At 38.7% G+C, this 15,519-nt stretch overlaps 2 protein-coding genes across 2 annotated transcripts; both read left to right on the top strand.

Moving 5' to 3' along the window:
* Window positions 1-5,754: 5,754 nt before the first annotated feature.
* On the top strand, window positions 5,755-8,112 carry LOC113153508 (H-2 class II histocompatibility antigen, A-U alpha chain-like). The gene is made up of 4 exons (XM_026347167.2): window positions 5,755-5,882; window positions 6,458-6,715; window positions 6,803-7,084; window positions 7,753-8,112. Exons 1-4 carry the CDS (start codon window positions 5,822-5,824, stop codon window positions 7,869-7,871), a joined length of 720 nt encoding a protein of 239 aa, XP_026202952.1. The 5' UTR covers window positions 5,755-5,821; the 3' UTR covers window positions 7,872-8,112.
* Window positions 8,113-8,789: 677 nt separating this feature from the next.
* ccndbp1 (cyclin D-type binding-protein 1) lies at window positions 8,790-15,062 on the top strand. Its single transcript, XM_026347165.1, has 11 exons — window positions 8,790-8,939; window positions 9,504-9,563; window positions 9,850-9,929; window positions 10,391-10,472; window positions 10,736-10,832; window positions 11,374-11,447; window positions 11,949-12,025; window positions 12,592-12,851; window positions 13,260-13,320; window positions 13,973-14,019; window positions 14,471-15,062. Exons 1-11 carry the CDS (start codon window positions 8,852-8,854, stop codon window positions 14,577-14,579), a joined length of 1,035 nt encoding a protein of 344 aa, XP_026202950.1. The 5' UTR covers window positions 8,790-8,851; the 3' UTR covers window positions 14,580-15,062.
* The last annotated feature ends 457 nt before the right edge of the window (window positions 15,063-15,519 follow it).

The following is a 15,519-nucleotide window of genomic DNA, read 5'->3' on the forward strand; positions in this document are numbered from 1 at the left end:
AACAGCAGCTACAGAGCCAAATATTTCCTTTATGAGTTGGTAAAGATGAAAACATTAAACTGATTTTTGCCAGACATTCAAAAACAGATTAATGATAATGCTGCATTGTAAGTGCACGACCTTAATTTGTACATTAATTATATGTTTTCTTTTTTTTTTTATGTAACCATTGAGGTTAAAAAGAAAAATGTGTCCATTCAGTTTTGTAATCACTAAATCAATGACCTCCACCTACTGATCAGACAGATCCTCAACTTACCTGTGCTTGGATTTAATTAAAACATAACAGTGTTGACAGTGAAAACCATGAGGCAGATGAAATATTGTCTTTTGAGCAGTTGTTGCTTTATGGTAATATATTGTTTTTTCTTTTCCAAATTCAGCGGGGGGAAGATGTTTCCTGTAAAACACTGCAGGACACGGTGACATTAAACTGCTTAATGTTTGTTGTGGATGTGAATATTGAAGACACCAAGTGACACGTTTTTATTACTTTTAATGCCAACACGCAGGAAATCACTTGTTGTTTTCCCACTTAGACGCTACTATCACCATTTCAGCTAGATAGTTATTTCAAACAACATTTTGTCTGTGCACAGTAGTAAATTACAGCAAAGGATCTGTATATGTTTGTCTGTGCAGACAGCGTTTTATATAGGAAGCTCCTTTTTACTGCAGAAAGAGCAGGAAAGACAATTTAAAACAATACAAAGAGGTAGTCGTGCTGCCCACACACATGTCAAGCCAGAAAATTAAAAACAGCAGGCTGGCTGGTGAGACGCTCACTAGCACCGTGTTTGACTCCACAAATACATAAACACATTTTTTGGAGAGACATGTTACTCATCACACACAGCGTGTGTGTGTGCGGTGGATTTAATGATGTCATTGTATAATCAGACTAATCTGATTACAGACTGACAGATTTGATGCCTCTCAATTTCCTGTCTGTCTGTCGTGGGCGCTCACAGACGGCTTGCTCCCCCAAAGAACTGTCTGTGTCACTGCCTGACCATCCATATTACTTCCAGTATGTGGTTACCGTCTTTCCAACTCACTTTCTGTCTGTCCCGTTTTCCTGCTTTGTCTGACAAGTTCCTTTTCCGTTTCTTAAGATACAGTGAGATGGAAGACATGTTCTCCAAACACTGAATGGCAGTGAGTTAATGAAACACAGTTCAGATGGTGCAGGGATAATGTTTGTGGTGGATCTCGTTAGAGATGCGTTCACATCACCCCCCGACAGTAACAGCAGTAACACCATCAACACCACAAATTAAAAAATGATCCCAACATGCAGCAGTGATGACTTATGTCTGTCAAAATCACCCATTATCCAAGTGATCATTTCCATTAGGCTACTGTTAATTTACTTATTTTACAGAGCTATTCATTACATAAAACAATATTAATAACTATTTCTTAATGTGATATCAGCCGTATCACTTTCACTGTCCATTGTATGCCCATAATCAGTAAATGTACATTTTTATTTGTATATTGTGGTAAACATCTAGTCCCAGTTTTTAAAATGATGCATCATCTCTGGCAATAGGTGGAACGACACCTCCTCACTGAGATAAAACGTTTTGAGTTACTCTGACAAGTTTCCCAAATCAGTCCTAAGTTAGAACTGCCTCCTAAAACATTCGAGGGTCAATTAGGAGCTCTCTGAGAGTAGTGAAGGTTTGTGAACACAGCCTCTGGTCAACTGATGGGGGGGGATTTAAATTTTAATTAGTGTTTGACATTCTGACATCAGAAAGTTGTATTTAAAGATGTATTTAATCAGGAAATCTCACTGAGATCAAAACCTCGTTTACAAGAAAGACCTGAGAGCAAATGACAAAAATACAGTTTACATTATTTTAATTATAGTTGTGGGTTCACCTATACTGCACCAACAACGTGTACAAGTCTGTATGAAGTTTTCAAATACATGACTGCACTTAACAAATCTTGCTAAATAATGATGGGGAATAAAAATACTGCTGAATGAACCTTTATTGTCAAGGCTACTCCAAAGACTGGTTAAGGTCATAAGAAACCGATGCGGACTGTCAGTAGTAAACCAAAAGTAAACAGCGATTTCCCGTGTCAGACATTTTGTTGACCTCTCCGTGCACCCTGATCTCCTCCAACTGTGGATGTTGTCAGTCATTAACAGTGTCTCTTGACTTGTTTGTCTTCTCACACAGGTCGTACTTCACATGACCCATCTACCTGCTGCTCTCACTGCTGCCAACAGTCTTCACCTCCACTGACAGACTGCCTGTCTGTCTTTTATTAAAAGCCCCAATAACTGTCTCATTGGTCTTCTTGCTGTCTCACTGCCTCAGTTTATGTCTTCTCACTGTCTTGTTGGCTAATACCATTGCGTTGTCTCTCAAAGGAAATGACTGACAGCTTGATGGACCCGTCTCTCTTGTTGCTGGTTGATCCGAGTCACTTTCTGTCCATCTGTCGTGCTACCTGTCTGTCTGTCCGTCTGTCTCTTTCTCTAAATGATGGTGTGAGTAAACCTTTGTTTTCTTACCTGACCATCTGTTTTCTAACCTTCTGTCTTAGTATCTAACTTTCTTGCTTACTCACGGTCTCTCTGATTATCTTACTGTCTGCTTGCCTTTCAAAATAAAACGTACTGTCGTTCTTGACTTAGTGCCTGTCTGTTTCTCTAAACATCAGTCTGTTTGTCTCACTGCCTGTCTTGTTCATATGCCTTTTTTTCTGAGTTAAATTTTGAACACAGACAAAATGAGAATGTACCCACACATGTGCAGGAAGGTTTCTTCAAAAGTCAATATTGTTTCAGCAGATACTGAATCTTCTTTCATTCTAAACAGCAAAGGAGAAAAAAAATATCCCATTTTAAAGGATGAAGCTGCAGCGCTGGATAAGCCTATTACAATGTGTGTGTGTGTGTGTGTGTGTGTGTGTGTGTGTGTGTGTGTGTGTTTCTGGGAGGTTTTTGGACTCGTTGATTACTCATCGTCGAGCTAAGACACACATCACACACACACACAGAGTAAAGCCTGTGTGACTGATAGGGTTTTCTAACACACCAGATCAGACTGTGCCTCTGTTCTCACTCAGTGATGTGTGTGTGTGTGTGTGTGTGTGTGTGTGTGTGTGTGTGTCTGACATGCTTGTTCCCTTTGGTCCTTTTTGCTTGTTCATTTGCTTGATTTCTCTTTTAATGCTTCTTTGGTCCTATCATCCTTCTATCTTTCTGTTTTCTCTTTAACCTCTTCTTCTCTTTGTTCATGTTTTCTTTACCTCTCATTTCTTCTTTCCTGTCCTTTCATCTCTTCGTCTTTTCCTCATCTCTTCGTCTTTTTTTGTCACATTTCCTTCAAACATTTTCTAATCCCCGGCTCATTGCTTTTCCTCCTGTTTTTCATGCCTCCTTTTGCACCTCTCTCTGTCTCTCTCTCTTTTTCTCTCTCTCTGTCTGACACTACACCTCTCTTTCCCTCCTCCCTCTCTTTCTTTCCCTGTTCATGCTCAGTCTATCCCCCTCCCACCCTTTCCCTCATTATTCGGTATAATCGGTTGTCTAGACAGTGACTCCCCACACAGATCACACCTGAGAGAGCGCAATGGAGGGAGCAGAGAAAAAAAAGAGACAGAGAAGGAAACAAGAGAGAAGAGAGAGTGAGAAAAGAGGAGATAAAATGATTTGCTTCCCCTGAAAGTGTGTGAGAAGAAAAGCTGTCTGAGACAAAATGCAGTGACAGAAAGGGAGCGAGAGGGGGGAGAAGGAAATGACAAAGAAAGAGACGGAAGAACGAAGGAGCGAGGGTAGAAATGAGGAACAGGAGAGACTGAAGTGTGTAACACACACACACACACACACACACACAGGAACCCTTGACAATGTAAAATACTGTAAATTCATTAGATTGGTTCACTGTAGTCTAGACTGGTTTGTTTTCCAATGATCTGTGGCACTTTTGTCTCTGTGGGGAGCACTTTGGCTCCATGTGGATAAAGAAACATGCTTATCAAAGAAATAGTTGCTCACTTGCTGAGCATCTCCTGGTGAAAGCAGAAAGGGGAGCAGCTCTGTCTCCTCAAAAACAGGCTACATGTGGTAGGGAATTTGAAACCAGGTTGTGTTTTCTACACAGTAAGGATTATGGTATTTAAATGCTGTTGATGGTAACAAATATGTTATCAGACGATCAGTAACATTTACTTTCTCAAATATCTAATTCTGCAGTGCAGTTGGTGAATTATTAGACATTTCTGGTTGGGTACTCATGGCACTTGGTCAGTTACCAAGTAATAAGAAACAGTCCCTCAGTTCCTGCCTCGTGCTTTGTTCATGGCAAAAGGACTATAAGAATATGACTTCGTAGTCTGGACAGAGAAAGAGGTATTTTACTTTTAAAGGGATATCCAGCTCTGAGTTGGTCACCAATTCTACAAAGCTTCATTTTCCATTTTTATACTTAAATCCAAGCCACTAGAATAATAGTTTGGATGAGGGAGAGAGAGGGAGATGTATGGACTATTCTGTTGGTGTTATTTTTAGGAGACAGAGTATCTAAAGTACCCAAGTATCTGAAGTCCAAGTACCCTAAAATTAGTTAGTTAACATAAGACTCAAAGTCAGTCCACGCTGCTCCACACAAACTATGATTAATGTTGTTTAATGAATTTTTAATTATGTTGTGAATTATGTTGTTGTCTAATAATTACAGTGGCGTTAAGGAATCACTGTGTGACATTCAGATAGTGAGTTGCTTAAAGTTTAAAGGGGCGTCTGGTAGTCAAGTAACTAAACTAAACAGCTGGTTTCCCTGGAATCCTTAGCTAACAACAAAACTCTAGGAAATGATGTGACTCACTGTCAAGAGGAAATATGAGCAATGTCTGGAGTCACTCTCTGTTTTCTATCCCATTCACATAATGAAATAAAAACAAGGCAATGTGTCACACTTCATACTGTAGATGAGAAATTTAAAATACTGCAAATGAGACACTGCAGCTTTATGATAAGAGCCAAGAATCCATAATCTCCACTTAGAGTAGAGTAGAAGTGTCATATAGTAGGTAACGAAGGAATGAATGAAGTGATCATAAACTCACAGATGAGCTCGTTCTTCCTTCTAAACTATGAAGAACAACAACATCCAATAAAGCCCATCTGAAGCCCATACAAATATTCTATTGACCTAACACAGCCGTTCCTCGATGCTTGATCCATATACACGATTCTCTATAGCAAGAAATTCAGCATGATGCAGAAACCAGATAAGATAATACAGGTGCACATTACCCCCCAGTGGTCAGTTGATGTACTGCAGAAACATAAACATCAACATCATTCTACTTGTTTTTTCTAAACAATATAATGAATGATAAATGCACAACTGTTTGTGTGTTAAAGTAAAACACTGTCTTGGTGTCAAATTCAGTCAGTTTAACAAAACAACAGAAAAACAATTCTTGTAAAACATTAAAAGAAAAAGATAAAAACTGAGTACATCAAAGAAACAATCACAGAAATGGAAAAAACTAGACACAAATCAAGTCTTAATTATAATAAATTGTGTATATGTTTTGTTTTTTTATGTCCTGCATTATGTGCACATTCCTAAATACACATACATTATTCTTTTATTTCCATATTTATTATATGACAATACTACGTGACTGATGCTCTTCAACTTCCTGTTTGAGGCGGTCCGACAATAAAATAATCTACCTAGCAACAGTGGTGTAACTGTATCTGACTGGCTACTCAGGACCATGAAGTTTGATTTTGCAGGTTTCTCTTCCACCGTTTCATTCTTTGAACAGGTTTTGATTTGAGATGAATCTGTCTCTGCTCGTGCTGATTATATTCACTGGAGCTGTTCATACTTCTGCAACATGTAAGAATTAAACTGCAGTTTTACTTTTTATTACTTATCTTTTTATGATTAACTCAGCAAGTGTAAAGTGAAAGTAGACTGTTAGATTCAAATCAGCTTCATGCAGATGCTGGATGCTCATGATTAAACATTTATTGTAGTAACACATGTTTTATTACAAAAAGAGCCTTAAAATAAATAAGTGCATTAAATAAAAAACGAAAAGTAATCTGTGAGAAACAGTATGTGAGAAAAAAGAGGAAGAAAAAATAAGAACTTGAACTGTAGCGTGTCTGTGAGCTTTGTGAGGTCATGTGGTGAAGGGAGAACTTACAAAAATCAATGAAGCAGCGGCTCTACAGCTCATATGTGATGTGATTATATCTGTTTAATCCTGTTCAAACAAAACTAAATCTGAGCAAAATGTAAAAAATGACATGAAGTGACTATTTCCTGAAAATCCAGCTTCACATCTACAGATCAAGCATCAAATTTCCCAGAACGCTGAACTATTCCTTCAACTGCCAACAGCTTTATAAGTGCTGTGTTTTTCTATCTATTATCTTGTGATAATATTTCATCACCCTCGTTTACAGCACTGTCCCATAACTTCCATTACACCTATGGGTGCTATGAATCCGGCGGGGTGCGTGTGGACGTCCTCCTTGATGATGATGTGGGCGGTTATGCTGATTTCAGCAAAGGAGAAGTGGTGTGGGCGATGCCTCACCCATCACAATATGTAAAAAACTTTACAAAACACGCTTATGAAATTGCCCAAGCTGCAAATGCTCACTGTCACAGTGTTTTGAGCAAAGCAAAGAAAGCTGATCCTGATGCCCCCATGCGACAAGGTACTGGACGTGATTTTATTAGAGAGCCCATCACATTGACAAGTACAGTTTCCTTTTCATAACGTCTGCTGTCTGTTCCATCACCAGAATCTCCGAGCACCTTCATCTACACTCGGTATGAGGGCGAGGACGGTGTGTTTAACACTCTCTTCTGCTTGGCCAATTATTTCTACCCCCCAACCATCAACTTCACTTGGACAAAAAACGGGGTGGAGGTCACAGAGGGGGTGTCAAACCTGCGTTACCACCACAACAGTGACGGGACGTTCCACAGAATTTCAGCTCTGACTTTCACTCCCAGAGAGGGAGATGTTTTCACATGCACCGTGGAGCATCAAGCCTCGCCACAGCCTCTCACAAGGAGCTGGGGTGAGACCAACAGTGTTATCACTATTAAAAAGCTTGTGCACGGCAGTCACGTACATTACATGGATGTTTTGACTCTGCACTTCCTTCAGCATGAACGTTTTGCCTTTTGGTGTTTGGACCTCGGTTTTGCTGGAGTGTGACGTTCTTTATCTGTAAAGGTTAGAGAAAGATCCTGATCCTGATGTTCTGCTGGCAACTCCCTCCATCCAGCACACCGACCTCCATCTGTGTGGTTTTAACGTCATCTGGTTTCCTTGTTTGCTCCCAGAGGGCAAAGGAGGATAACAGCTCCCCCAGAGCTCTGTCACTTGAGTGTAAACACATTTTGTATGAGGGTATTTTAGGGAACTTGTTTTTCTTAAAGATCCTGTGTTCATTTATCTCAATCAATGCTCATCTCTGCTCTGGCTCCACAGTGCTGCAGGGAAACACTTCTATTTAAGATTATATCTAGCTTTCGTTCACAGGGAGAATCAGTCCACTTGGTCTAACTTGCTTTAGACAAAAGCTCGGGGGCAGTTGTAATGTTATTTATACGCTCATAAAAATCTCGCTTGCAGGTTTGAACACTTAACATACATCTTTTTCCACTGTGGCTGTGCTCTTCATTTAGTAGAAATGTCGTTGAAACACAGAAATTCTTATCGTTTTTTTTTTTTAATCCACAGAGCTGGAGATGAAGAGGAGCCGTGCGACTCCTGCAGCTGTGTTTCTATGTGTGAGTCTTGTTTTTTGCCTCATCGGAATCGGAGCTGGAACCTATTTTTTCACCAAGCAGCCAAATTGAAGCCGTCACGTTTGAGACTTTACTGACTGGAACTAAACCAGTGTTCAGTAAAGACGTGATTGTATGACGGTGTGTTTGCATTTTTATATTATTAACAGTGTATGTTTTAGCCTGAAGACAGGAATGATAACGTACACAGCTGGACAGTTGTTATTTGTCCTAATTCTTGTACTAATCATTGCAGGTCTATAACTGTGGCAGTTAACTGTGAAATAAATAAAATAAGCTATTACAAAAACTGTGCAGGCTCTTTAATATTGATTTGGTTGATAAATAATCAAATATCACATTTCATTGACTATCTGGAGAAAATGCATTCTCCACGCTAAGAGAACCAGAGTTCAAGGAGTTCAGCATCAGTTGTTGCTGCTGTGGCTGCAGCCTAACTACTCTCTGAGCCACCATGCTGCCTCATAAAGTAAATGCAAATACAACAGGTTGGTTATTTCACTTCTTTGTCTGGTCCATGCTGTCACTGGAAATGCAGCTTAAAAACCCAAAAATAAAAAGACAGGAAGAGGCTCGTTGACTAGCATCTTCAACTTGTGCAGCTCTCTGAACTTTATCAGGATCAGCAAATTACAGCCAGCAGTCAAAAAACCAACTTAGATCTTTGTGTTATTGTGAGGAGGAAGGAAACTTTGAACTTTAAAGTAGTTTTACAAAGAGTGCAGTGAGCAAAGTAAAGGAGCAAAAGCAAAGCAAAGCATTACACATTAATGTTTAAAGAGTTTATTTTGTTGTTGAAAAGCTGCTGCAAACCTCTGTCCTCATACATAACTACTTATATTGTTTTACTTGCAGTACTTAAATACTTTTAACCACAAGATGCCACTAATGTGTACCGGTGTGTCGCATTTAAACTTTTCCGACAGCACCGTTGCTTCCTTGCGTTGCTTATAAGTGTCCCCAGCTCAACATCCGGTCCTTCTGTAGTTCCACAACACGCATGTATGTAGTTGTCCGAAAGCTTTGGTGCCATGAGCGCTGATAATTGTAGTGGAAATGTGTCCGTGCCTTTGCGGAACGTACTGAACTCCATCCAGTGTATCAGAGACCGAGTCAGAGGTAATTATGACAAATTAGATCTGACGCGGAACCAATATCTGAACAGCAACCCAGCTATGCTAGTTCGCGTATGTTAAGCTAGCTGTGCTAATGTTAGCACGAAGCCAAACGGGTTATTTTTTGTCAACTGGACTCAGTTTCCTTGTTATTATTATTGTTATTTTTATTTATTATTCGGTGTTTGCTTATAAAACAGTTGTTATACTGTAGCAGTGCTAGTTTACTGTCTGAGAGACTGTTATCAGATTTCCCTGTCTGGTAAACAAAATGACAACATGGACACTTAGCTAGCTGCCGCTTCTAAAAGTTTAACAACATTAAATCTAAGTTAGTGACAACTATCTGAAAAGATGGATTAGATCTTGTTATTTAGTTAAACTGAAACCAACTGCGCTTTTTAATAGTTATTTGATTGCTTGTGTACATTTTGCATGTACACCATCAGTTGAAGTCAACCAGGATTAAGATCAGTACCTCTTTGGACCTTTAGAAGCTGTTCGCCTTCAAATTAGATTAATAAAAGTTACTTAATTTTTCTAATTTAATGTTCATTCTCAACCCCAGACGGAGAGTCCAACGAGTCAGATGGAGCCTTCAACCTCTCCAACTTCTGGGACACTCTGAGTTGAGTATAATTTATCGTAACCACCCTTTCTGGTGTTTTGACTCTTTGAAACATGTCACAAATAAATAATAATAAATAAACACAAATGACCCACAGGCTCATTTTGCTTATTTAAGGTTGTTTTCAAGTTTGCATGGAGCTGATTTCTATTAATAGTCATTTAGAATTCAAGCCTTCCTTCATCTAGTGCCATCCCACCTTTGTCCTGTCCCAACAACACATATTAAATTCACTTATTGACTGAATCCTCGCCTCAAATGTCCAAACTGTTTCCTTTGCCCTCAGACCAGGCAGTGAAGGCCGTGTCCCAGGAAGCCACTAAACTCAGCTTGGCCTTCTCCAAACCCCCTCTACCATCACAACAGGTCAGATTATTATAGTAATCACAGTGAGTTTGTATTTTTACAGTGAGTAGCATAAATAATTTAGTGAATTCTGCTTCTTTTCACACACTCACACACTAATTTCCATTTCTTACTCCTCAATTTCACCATAAACTTGATTGGGTCCTCCATAATTAAAACTCTTCCTCTGAATTTAAGTCTGTTTTAAAGATTTACTGGAGCGAACACACACACACACACACACACACACACACACACACACTGAAGAATTCTGTTGGGTCATCACACTCATCAAAAATCTGTTAGTGATTAGATGGAATCAAATAACTATAATTTTATACTGGTGTGAAAAGACAGAAGACTGTTTTGGACCAATAATATAACTAATGTTCAGTTGGTTTAGGCTTAAAAAATGTTAATACAGTTTAGGAAAGTGTGAGTTTCTGTTATTCTGGCTGCTTTGTTTTCTCTTCTCTCTACAGGATGGAGAGAAGTTATCAGAGTCCACCCTGAAGAGTGTCCTGACTCTGTCTACAGTGTATTACTGGCTGCCTAAGAGCCAAGGTAATACACACATTCACTAAAGCAGGCATGGAATTGGCTCCAGAAGAACAAACTAATTTCTTAATTTTCACTAATATGTGCTAAGATGTTTCAGCTTTTGCTGTGTCATTACTACAAAGTAAAAGAGAAAATGGCAATAACATTTTTCATCCATGCATATAAGATTGTGATGTATGCAAAGATTTTATTTGATGTCCATGTCACATCAGGACTAGTGTGTGACAGTGTTTCGATCATCTTAGCCTCTCTTATCTGTGTCTCAGGTGTCACTCTGCGGCGGCAGGTCAGAGATGCCACTGTTGAGGTTTTGGAGGGAGTCACACAGCTAGTGGAGGTCATACTGAGCACACCGCTACAGAGGTACATACAAAATTATTAATTAATTAAGTTAATTATTATTAAAGAGAATTAATTTGCCATAGTCAGTGGTAGTTATTTTGTCTATAATAGCCATTTGTACTATAACAACATGGGCGGCAGTTAGCTGAGTCAGTAGAGCAAGACACAGAAACCCCAGAGTAGAGGCATCATCTACTGCAGCTGTCCAAAACAACAACTTCCCCAATGGGATCAATAAAGTCTGTTATCACAGCTATGCTAGTATTGTTGTAATACATGGCTTGAATAACTTTGTACACATATATTTTCTTTTATATTTGTGCTTTATTATATGTTTGTGTAAGAACTTTTTTTTCCCTTTAAATTATAGTCAGAGACCTACTTTAAATCTAAATGAATTCAACATAGAATAAAAACACACAAAGTTAAATACAGTCTATGTCTCTTAGCACTTTATCTCACACAGCACAGTCTAAAGTGCTGTTTTCAGGACAACAAGAGTAGGTTATAAGGCTGTTCTTCATCCACCTTCCTCTCTGTTGTTCATCCTTTTCTGCTCCAGTCTCAGCCAGGAGCAGTTGACCTCAACAGGAAGTGTGTGGTCCGCCTGCGACCAGTTTGCCCAGTTGCCACGAGGTCAGTTAATTTGACAGGTTTAATGAATGTTTTTTTTTTTTTTATAGGATTAGATTAGATAAATACATTTGTTACTGAGGTCAAAATCAGTAAATGGAGAATAAATTTCAATTTTTCAATTTATTAGATTAATTGGTGTAAGTAGTTTGAGTAGTAGTATTTGATAGCATTGATCAAAGCTGTACTGAAAGTCTGTTACTTCAGACTTTTGATACCAGTCAAACTGTTCAATAACCAAGAAGTCGCTGTGAAAATCAGGACCTCAGCCCTGCTTTGTCCAACTATTGTGTGTAATTAATACAGAAAGCACATATTTATATCCTCTTTCATGCATTGAAAATCGACAAAGTGAAGCAGAATATTAGAAAAAATATAAATAAGTCATTTTAGAATAGTGATTAAAACTAAAAAAAACATAATCAAGAAATGATAATATTATAACAAATGCCTTGATAATATAGTAGATGTTGTAAAAATGGTTTGCGTGTGTGTCTTCCACAGACAATAAAGCAGCAGTTCTTGTGGCTCTGTTAGCTCAGATTGGAGTTGTGAAAGATGCTATAGAGGAAATTGAACAGGTACACACACACACACACACACTGTGAATTCTTTAACAGCCTTATAAAATATTTTGTCTTCTAAAAATATATTTTATCCTATTTTGGTGGGAACCCTTCTTCTTTCTTCATATTCAGGATGATGCTGTCAGAACATTGACACTAAACAGGCATTCACTGTATATAGGTCTGTGTATGTGTGTAACGACAGAGGTGTCACCCATTCTTTCTTTCTACTCATTACAAATGATCAAGTAATTACTAACTAAAATGACTACAAGCTTAAAAGAAACAGTGGTATGTTGCTCATCTCTGCTGATTTCTGAAGCTTAATTTGAGCTTGGGACTGGGGTGGTGGTTAACTCAGTCAGTATGGTAGACAGGCAAGAACATGAATGCAGGCATCTCAAGCACCAGTCCCAGACAGGCGTCTGCACATAGTTAATTTGCTTAAATTGCTCAATTTGCATAACATAGTCAAAAAGGCTTGGACACACAAAAGATCTGAATTCCTACCAATCTGCATATTAAACCCACACCCTGTGAATCAACAAATTATGACCTCTTTGTCTTTCTACACCAACCAGGCTTTAGCCGAAGTCCAAGATCCATTTAGTGACGTCCTTGATGATGATCAGGACGGGGATGAACCTCGAGGCAACCAGGACACATACTGGTCAGAAAAGGATCGGCGTGTGATCGGTCCATGCCAGGGGCTGATGAAGGCTTCAGCAGCCTGCCTGAGGAAGCTGACATCGGCTGTCAAAACCAACGGTGACGTCAGTACACCTCAGAACGTGGCCCAGCTCGATGACCTGGCCGACATCACCTGTGAAATCAGTCCTGGGTAGACGCAAACACACACACACACAGAGTCATAGTGTCACGTTATAACATCGTATACTGATGAATAAACGGTAATCGGTGATGTTGAGGCAGAACTTTTACATCGTAGTTTCCCTACTTTAAGATTGAACTTGAACTTGTACATTTCTAGCAACAAAGTGAAGCATTGTTCTTCTTGGATGCCTGTCACCTTTAATTCCTGGAATTAAACTCTGCAAAGCTGCAGTTCAAGTTAGACAGTGCATGTTTGAAAGCATTCTCACTGGTTGTTAGTGAATGTGACAAATCAAACATCCACTATTTTACTTTCTTTTTACTCAATCCCCTTTTTCTTTAGGTTTTAGCAAAATAAAAAATCTGCTTTTAATTCTGAATACAATCTCCGTCTCTCGCTATCTTCTCTTCTCAGTGTTGATGACTTGGCTCTGTGCCTCTACCCACCCATGGACTACAGCGGAGTAGAGAACAATGTAAGACAGACACACACACACACACCTTACCTTCTTAAAGCAGATTGCTACAGATCATCTTAATATTTGGACAATAATCTTACTTTTCCGGTTTTGTTTCCACCTATTTAGTACCTTTTATTACCAGTTGAAGTAATAAGCTTTACAGTTGAACTTACCTGCATTTAGACCCATTCGCTTTATTGAAAAGTGTCAGGACCAGATTACAAAGTAATAACCTCTTACTGGTTACTTTTGGTATTATTGCTCCTACTACCTCAGGATTTATAGGTTCTGTTGATGCAGTAGCGTCATTGTTCTTCTGCTCATTTGGAAAAATTATTTAGTCCTTGTGTGTACGTTTTTAAAAGCTACAACTTAGAAGTTTATTTCTTCTGTCCAAAGATTTTTACAATACGTCTTTGATCAGTCCTGAAACTAATTATGTGAATTCATTGTGATCAGCAGCTGTGTTCTGTGTTCATTACTGTTTGGTTGAACGTCTCTGTGGAACACTGGTTTTACTTGTTTCTGATGTAGTTGAAGTTATAGTTTAATTTAGTCACTTTAGCACAAACAGTCATGTTTGTGAAGTCAAAAGGAGTCGTTTTACTGCAGCTTCAGGCATTCATCCCACATCATCCCCTCACCCACTGTCATCTTCTCTCTACAGGTTTCTAAATTGGCAACACTTTTAAAGAAAGTGCTTGAGATCATCAGGTAAGATCTACTGCAATCCAAACAACCAACTACTGAACTAACAACTACTCAAATACCATAGCTGACATTTGAATAACTTACAGAACAGCTTCTTCTGTGTATATTTAGTTAGCAGCTAATGCCCCGTAACTACTGGTCTGGAACTTAAAGTGTGACGAATCATGAAAGAATCCCTGAGTTCAAGTTCAGTTGACATAGATCAATGATGGCAGCAGATGAAGAGCTGATTAAAGTTCCCTACAATCATTATTGAGAACAGTAAAAGCCGGAGAGGAGAGGTGGATGTGTGCGTGAAACAACAGGGTGGTGTTCTGCAAATCTGAGTTATCCTTTAAGTGCATTTGATAAAATGAGGTTTCTTTTAAACACTAATGATAAATGAGGAACGTCACTTTTCATTTAATGTTCACATTAGTCATTAACCGCGCTTTTCTCGTCTCTGCCCTTAAAGGTCCAGTCACGTGTGTGGAGAATCCGAGCTGACCTGGGTTCAGTTCTTAGATGGAGCTGTCAGTCACAACCTGCAGAAAGCCAGAGACCTTATTCAGGAGGACAGCTAGCGTGTTTGTGCAGTGTTTCTGTTGTATGACTTTTATGTGCCAGTGTATATATTTATAGAATTCATGAAAGAAACTGCAGAAAAGTGATTATCATATCAGAAAAATGAGTTTTGTTGTTACATGAACTCTTATTTGAAAAGAAGCTTCTATATGCTACCCTGCCAGTTTTGGCATGTCTGTAATCTCCTGTCTACATTTGCTTGCCAAACAGGACTCCAGTATCAGTTGTGTTATATAACCAACTGGATAAATTAAAGTGACAAACAGATCTCTTTATTTGTTTTGTTTAATCACAGGTAATTCAACTGCAAGAAAACAGAATAGACAACTTACTTTTACCTTTCTGTGCACACCCAGAGACACATGTTCACATAAGTTCAGATACATATGATGAAAGACAGATTTATTTTGTTATGTTTTGTGGAAATATGATCAAACTGCCAGATCTGATGAGCATAATAAAGTTGGAACAGCAAAACAAGATTGTGAAAACGTGTATCTTCAATCAGGATGAACTGTTTCATAAAACCAACCTGTGGCTAATCTGAGGATGCAGAGTCGGAGATAGTTGAGCTTTTACTAAGATCTGTTTTGCAAGAGATGTCTGAGAACAAATAAAATATCAAAAACATGACAATACAGACCATTGTTGGAATAGTTAATAAATAAATGACCTAAGTTAAGAATTGGAAGCATCTTTATTTGCATCAGTCATTCTGATCATTCTGATCAGAACTAATGACAGATTGCAGTAACAGTACACTTTGTCCTACAGATACAGACTTTCATTTATCTCAGTATGCCGACCATAGATAATTTTTTTATTACCACAAATTTACATGCACAATAATCAAGTTACATGTAACATGTTCTGAGCTGAGGAAGTGTCTGCAAACGTTGCACATTGACGAGAAACTTGTATTGTGTGTTTACATGATGG

Source organism: Anabas testudineus, chromosome 5, assembly GCF_900324465.2.
Source record: "Anabas testudineus chromosome 5, fAnaTes1.2, whole genome shotgun sequence".
NCBI classification, from domain to species: domain Eukaryota; kingdom Metazoa; phylum Chordata; class Actinopteri; order Anabantiformes; family Anabantidae; genus Anabas; species Anabas testudineus.